General features: G+C 36.5%; 1 protein-coding gene across 2 annotated transcripts; it reads right to left on the minus strand.

The window, feature by feature from the left end:
* Positions 1 to 2,212: 2,212 nt before the first annotated feature.
* Positions 2,213 to 3,679, minus strand: LOC107743049 (zinc finger protein 271-like). 2 transcript variants are annotated; one of them, XR_001640361.1, is made up of 2 exons: positions 2,368 to 3,679; positions 2,213 to 2,232 (listed from the first exon to the last, which is right to left on the minus strand). XR_001640361.1 is itself a non-coding variant. In XM_016556157.1 (2 exons), exons 1-2 carry the CDS (start codon positions 3,601 to 3,603, stop codon positions 2,626 to 2,628), a joined length of 894 nt encoding a protein of 297 aa, XP_016411643.1. In that variant the 5' UTR covers positions 3,604 to 3,679; the 3' UTR covers positions 2,355 to 2,625. The 2 variants fall into 2 exon arrangements, 1 of the variants encoding a protein (XP_016411643.1); XM_016556157.1 differs by lacking the exon at positions 2,213 to 2,232 and having other exon boundaries at positions 2,355 to 2,923; positions 3,008 to 3,679.
* Positions 3,680 to 7,620: the final 3,941 nt, after the last annotated feature.

A 7,620-nucleotide genomic window follows, 5' to 3' on the forward strand; every position in this document is an offset into this window, starting at 1 on the left:
TGTTTTTTTTTTGTCTTTTTATCCTCATTCCAAATTTTCAGAAAAGAGGAAACCAACAATAAAACAGGAGAAAGTACTAAATTATTACTATATTACTATACTATATAGTAGTAAAATGCATGTGAACAGTAGCCTACTTTTTGATCAGTTCATCAGTAATATTCAGGAAATAATAGATATTGCCCTTCCACCCCCATCCCCGTTGGGCAAAGGGTCGAAATGATCACTTGTTTGTGCTTCGTGAACACTCGCGCCTTGCACGGCGGCACCATTGCGCTGCAAAGATGTACCGGGAGAAGCGCGATTATTAAACGACCGATCGTCATTTCCAAAAGGCAAAAATTCCCCTTCAGAGTCAGAATCGGCAAATAACATTTGCAACACATACTCACGGTACAACTTTTTATTAGCCATTTGGCAATTTTCTCTCACAATTTACTCGCACGCTATGAACTGAACTGCTTCCGTATCAATGACACAATAGCTCACTTGCTCTGCTATTTCCTCGAACACTTTGAAGAGGAACGTGACATAATTTTGGTCTAGAATCGAAGTACTACATGTCTGCCATCTAGTGGTAGGGAATACAAATGAGATATTACACCATATTAGGAACTACAGTCTATTTTATTAAGTATGACATCTTGTCGCAATTTTGCAACTTTGGCGCTTAGAGGGTTAATTAAAAAATATATGAGAATACTAGGGAATAGCAATATGGTGGTACGGTGGCTTCACTTTTATGACACCATGAGCAAGTTATAATAATGTATTACTTCAGTCATGTGGACTTAACAAACACGCACCCGGCGTCCATAAAGTCATCAAGACATATCAGATTGTCTCTAATATATTGCTTTAAATCAAACAACTTGTTTTCATAATCCTCAGAAGTCAAACTCAGTCGAAAATAAAATTAGATTAATCTCACAGCCCTAAAGTACGAGAGAGATCTGGTTTCTGGATTGCAAAATAACAAAAAAAGTGTCATTGATGAATGTCTTAATATTATCGCATGTAGAAATGGTTGGCAAGATACAGTTAGCTTGATAATATTGTTGTAAGTGTATTTCCTTAATTTCCCCAGCACCAAAAGCAGAACAGTTAACATTAGAGCTTCTCCATACTATTTAGCCCCAGAGCTCATTTAATACCGGGTTCAGATATTCATTCCTACTTACAAGAGAAGCACAGAAGAATCAGTTACAAAAATACATGACAGTATATCTTGCATCTGTGTTTTCTAAATACATCTTAAGTGGAAGAATAACTCAGTCAATTTAAAAACAACAATGAAGGACAAATTAAAATTAAATCTTAGTCTCTCTTAAAAGTGTTGAACAAGAACAGTTTGTAAAAAGCATCTATTTTCCTTCATGAAAGTGTAAGCAAACTACAAGTGACACATATGCATTATAAGACAATTGAACATAATATGAAACTCATAAGCAAACACAATGATATCATTTATATCATGAAGCAAAATGATACACAAGAATAAAACTTTTTTACATTGTTCTTTGGGGAGAAACTCCGTCTTTGAGTTGATTTGAATCTCAGTTGAATCTTCTGGTTTTGAAGATGAAGATGAACTTTATTCACTGTGAAAACTTTAGATAACATTTCTTTGTCTTGTCACTTGTTATGACTGGTTAGAACAGATTTATTCAGATAATATTATATTGCTTGATGCATTATTGTGTTGCATTTGTTGAGGATGCAGCATCAGATCTGAAAATGCTGGCTCTAAAGATGATCTACTTAGGGCTCATCCACTAGTAAAGTTAGTAAAGCTAATAGGCTTAGTAGCTTCTGCAGCACGAACACAAGCATGTACACCGCCTTTGTTATTGTTGTTGCTGTTACGTAACGTAGCGGTGTCTGACTGGGGTAAAGACGTGGGGTGATGACTTCATTGTTTCACAAAATATACGGATTGGCTGTACACACAAAACACAAAGCTGTCGTTTTCAGATTTATCCACTCTTGAGTCCCGGTTTCAAAAACTAGTGTTTTCAGGCTCCCAGCACCTGGACGAAACGCCAATACGATACAAAAATTTTTTGTATACAGCTAAATGCATCTGCGTGTGTATGGGGCCTTACTGTGATTGTTTTTTGTATGTCTGTGTGCCTTACTGTGATTGTTTTTTGTATGTCTGTGTAGAGCAGATGAATCAAAAATGTTTTGCTGCACTGATCACATGTGTGTGGTTTCTCTCCAGTGTGGATCCTCTCATGTGTTTTCAGATTTGAAGACTGACTGAATCTCTTGTCACAGTGTGAACACATAAGGTTTAAGGTTTGCTGATTGTGTGAAACTCTTCCCGCACTGATCACAAGTGAATGGTTTTTCTCCAGAATGAACTCTCATGTGAACATCAAGATTGTATTTGCATTTTAAACTCTTTCCACATAGATTACATGTGTACAGTTAGGACAGATTTATCCAGATTATATATTTTTTAGCTTGCCCGCATTATTATCTGGCATTTGGTGAGATCGCAGCATCAGACCTGAAAGTGCTGGATCTGAAGATGATCTACTTACTGTGATTGTTTTTTGTATGACTGTGTAGAGCAGATGAGTGATTGAAACGCTTCCCACATGCAGTGCAGTGATATGGTTACTCTCCAGTGTGGATCCTCTCGTGTCTTTTTAGATTTGATGAATGACTGAATCTCTTGTCACAGTGTGAACACTTGTAAGGTTTCTCTCCAGTGTGGATCCTCTCATGTTTTTTCAGATTTGCTGACCGACTGAATCTCTTGTCACAGTGTGAACACTTGTAAGGTTTCTCTCCAGTGTGAATCCTCTCATGTGTTTTCAGATGTGTTGATTGACTGAATCTCTTGTCACAGTGTGAACACTTATAAGGTTTCACTCCAATATGGATCCTCTCATGTGTTTTCAGGTCTCCTGACCTATTGAATCTCTTGTCACAGTGTGAACACTTATAAGGTTTCTCTCCAGTGTGGATATTATTGTGTCTTTTCAGATGTACTGACTGACTGAATCTCTTGTCACAGAGTGAACACTTATAAGGTTTCACTCCAGTGTGGATCCTCTCATGTCTTTTTAGGTCTCCTGAATCACTGAATCTCTTGTTGCAATGTGGACACCTATAAGGTTTTTCTCCAGTGTGAATCCTCTCATGCAGTTTTAAACAGGTTGCTGAAGTAAAAGTCTTTTCACACTCAAAGCACATGCACTCTGTCACAGCAGGATGCATTTTCTGACGTACTTTCAAATTTTGTAGATGCAAAAAACTGTTACCACACAAATAACATGAATGTGGCTTCTCCTTTGAATGAACTTTGAGGTGTTTCTTCAGAACTGAAGCCCGTAAAAATATTTTACCACACTGATCACATGCGTGCTGGTTCTCTCTAGTGTGGATGTTCATGTGATCATAAAGGTGTGCTGATTGTGAGAAACTCTTGCCACACTGATCACAAGTGAACGGTTTCTCTCCAGTATGAACTCTCATGTGACGCTTAAGATTTGTTTTGCGTGTTAAACTCTTTCCACACTGAGTGCAGGTGAAAGATTTCTTGGCTCTTCTTTTCTTTAAATCTTTCTGTTTGGTTTGAGTGCAACTCATAGGTTTTTCTCCTGTTTTGACATGATTTTTCTCCTCAACTTCACTTGATTCTTCATTCTTCTCTTTTTCTTCAATCAATTCTGAAATAAAAGTAAAAATGGTGAAATGTGAACATAAAAGTGAACCCTGATGTAACAGTGCAGGGCTCCAGACTAACATTTGAGAGCAGCGCCACTAACTTTTACAGATGGTGGCACCAGAAGCAGATTTGGTAGCGCTCAGGGCCTGGTGTGTGGGGTATCAAAAATAAAGATAATTTAATTATAAAATTACTATGGCTTTGCATTAATAAGTGCAGTTATTAATAATATTAAATGTTTATTTCTTGGTAATACACATTTGACAGTAAATAACTGAGCTTGATTTGTGAAGCATTCAAAATTTACTTTTAATAACATCAGTAATGTGCAAAATCTAATTTTCTATAGAAAATGTATATATTCTACTCTTACTAAATGTACCATTGTTCTTCTATAGTATTATATAGAACTGACCGACAGCTTCAGTGATTATAATTGATGATTCAGTCGCAAAGGGAAGAAAAGTTTGGTGATTTGTGATTTTTTTTACTACATACACAAAAATAGTGCAAAACTTTGACAAAATTTGATTTCTTGATGATCTGAAGTTTTATAATAGTTATTTCATCATTTCAAAATATAAAGCAAGTAGAAATGAATGACTAATAAGCCAATAAGTGCTACTCTGCTGCCATCTACAGGTTATAGTGGTAATGTAATGTATTTTTAAATTTTACATAAGTGTTTATTTACAACAAATCTATATTTTGATATACATTGTGTTTTGTCACATTAAAAAACATTTAAACTGGATCATTTTTAGAGCTTTAAAGTGCTGGAAATAGTTGTGTGGAATACTTGAAAGTCATTGAAAAGTGCTTGGAATTCTCTCTCAAGAGGTTGTACAAACCCGGAAATTAATGATGTAATAACATTGTACTATTTCTGCCACAACACCATGGTTATAGTTAGTGTTACTGCTTCTGGGTTTCTGCATCAGCGCTGTTTGATCGGTTCATAACAGAATTCTGTGCAGAATTGGAATGCTTCTCACTAGATCTCACAGAAACCTTATTCATTCTGTGGCGAGTTCAAACGCTTCCAGTAGTGAAAAGAGTACTAAGAAATTGTACTTAAGTAAAAGTATTGCTACTTAAGGTATAATTTACTTCAGCACAAGTAAAAGTACTGAAAAATAATATGACTCAAGTAAGAGTAAAAAAGTAGTTTGCTGAAAAACTATTGAAGTTACTGCGTTACAAAGTACTTTAGTATTATTTTTCTATTTTTACCCAAAATTAGATGATGTGAGCATTATGGAGCAAAATCTAGCTCTAATCTTAACACTCATGTACTTTAATGTCTGTTTCACAAGTGAGACCCAGGAAATCCTTTATATAGACAAATGCATCAGATATCATTACAGCTGAATAACATGCAGATAGAGACACTTTGGCTGATGAAACGTGGACGACAATAAACACAAAATTGCAATCCATTGTTAATTGACAGCTTGTATCACAGTATAGAATTTTATTTAAAAAAAATTTCTGTCTCACTGTGATAAGAAGCAACATGGAACCACAGAAGCTAACTGTTTCAAACACGTCTGATGTTATATAGTGATTTTGGAGCAAAACATGATATTATAAGTTGCATGTTTGACGCTATATTAAGCAAACATATGACCTATCCCTGTTGCCAGGAGCAACTGTTTTATAACTAATTTTGAAAAGTACATTCATGTATAAAATGATGTGGTTGTTTTTAAGAAGGGCAAAATCAAAGAAGAGTAAGTGAAGGTTTAAAAGAAAAGAAAGGGTCTTAAACAGTGTGAATGGAAAGGTGCCAGTAAAAAAACGTAAGGTTAGGCATCATTTTAATTTTAATGATTCCAATTCATGTCAATTCCTAATTTCGATTCCAATAAGGTAAAAATAAATAAAATTAATAAATAAAAAATCTTAGATATCTTATTGCAAAATATTTAATAGTTAGCTGAATACTATGAATGAAAATCAACAGGCTAAAGAACACTTACACAAGGATGTGTGTCCAGCAGAGAAAATAGCCCGTGAATCTTCTTGACTTGAATGGTTAAAAATCTCATTGAAAGTGTAGTTTGTTATAATAACAAAGGTGGATTCCAGGCACATTTTCGGTAGGAAAGAAATCATCATTTTTGATTTCAAAAATCAAGAGCATTTTATTTAACATGTTAACCCATACCTTGGCTTGGGAATCCAAAATCTATTCCAGGGCTCCAGACTGTGATAAAATGCTTGCATTTTGCGACCAGTTTTTGAGACAGCACGAGTATTATTTAAAAGTACTCGCGCATGTGCGACCTGCAAATTTGGAAATTATTTAAATTATTTCATGTTGAAAGAAGTGAAGATCGCGAGCCCAACAGTGTAGGCCTATGTATACAGTAGTCAACATTTGAAGTGGATCAAAAAAGTTAATCAAAGTTGTCCTAAGGCAAGAATGAGTATTGTTTTGGTTTTAGGACAACTTTGATGAAAGGTTTTGATCCACTTCAAATGTTGACTTCTGTAGAGAGGGGGAGGGTCCGGAAGTGATTAGTCAACTGCGCGGGTCACGCGTCAGATGTTTCTCGCTGTCGTCGCGTCTACCGTCACAACTCAGTCAAAAATGGCAAAACGAACAATTGACGCCTTTTTCTCAGCAAAGCCAGGCCAGCTACAACAATTTGCCGAGAAGGAAAAATCAGGTGACGAGTCGCCCGCTGTGGTGAAAAAGCCAAGACAACAATTATTCCGTCAGGAATGGCTTGAGTGAGTTTACGTGGCTTCGATATTGCAAAACCACCTACACAATCTTCTGCAAACTTCTGCTCTCGATGTAGTCAACATTCAGAGAAAACACTAATTCGCTGAGGCAACCGGCACCACACAGTTCAAACACGACACATTAGTGAAACACAACATCAGCTTAAAACATAAAATGTGCCAAGACAGATCCGTGAATACAACTGAATTGCCACTTCCAACTGCATTTCGCAGACAAGAAGTTAACATTGAGTCAGCAGACGAGGCTGAAATGATTGGAAAATTTAACACCGCGCATTTCATTGCTAAAGAGGAACTACCATTCACCAAATTCAAGAGTCAAGTTGAATTATTAAAAAAGAACGGCGTAAAATTGAACCCTACATACAGCAAGGACACAGCCTGTGCGCAGTTCATTGGCGCTATTGCAGATTCACTCAAACAGAAGACTCACGAGAAGATAAAGGACGCCACTTATCTAATTCATGATTGATGGTGACAGATGTTTCAACTAAAGAATGTGAAATAGTGTACGCAAGGATCCTGCAACAAGGGAAACCAACGAATATTTTGATTGGCCATGTGGAAGTCCAGCATGCAAATGCACAAGGTATGTTAATTACTGTACCTTAATTTGACTTCAGTTTAGTGCTTACTCAGAACACAGCAGTTAGAAATATATGCCAGGAATGATTGAAAAAGTGAAACAGTTTCTATGCTCTTAACCTTTTTAAGCCAAAAAATATTATTTGTAGGTGCCACAGTGATTTAACTGTTCAGTGTGATGACGGGGAAATTAGGGTTGCGACAAAAAATCGTTGAATCGCGAATCAAGAAATGATTCTGAGACTTCCCGAATACATCGCGATTCTCTCTCGAATCGATCCTCAGCTTAGTTTTCAACAGCAGATGGCACTGCGTGCTTTAGAAACAGCCATACTCTGCTTGCTTCCAATTCCTTACACACACCACTTGAACCTTCTATAAAATAATCATTCATAAAATTCGAAAAGGTTGAAGTGAATTACAAGGGTGTTTGCAATGGGCTGTTTACATTAATCTCGCGTCATAAAAGAATTCTGAGGTGCAAGTACATTGCCGAACACACGAGCGCTCTCTTATTCAAGTGCATTTGAGCGTGTGGTTAAAAACTAGCCTAGAGCGCCATCTGCTGTTAAAAACTAAGCTTAGAATCGATTCAAGAG

The sequence above is a fragment of the Sinocyclocheilus rhinocerous genome, unplaced genomic scaffold (assembly GCF_001515625.1).
Source record: "Sinocyclocheilus rhinocerous isolate Xijiao unplaced genomic scaffold, SAMN03320098_v1.1 scaffold3151, whole genome shotgun sequence".
Taxonomy (NCBI): domain Eukaryota; kingdom Metazoa; phylum Chordata; class Actinopteri; order Cypriniformes; family Cyprinidae; genus Sinocyclocheilus; species Sinocyclocheilus rhinocerous.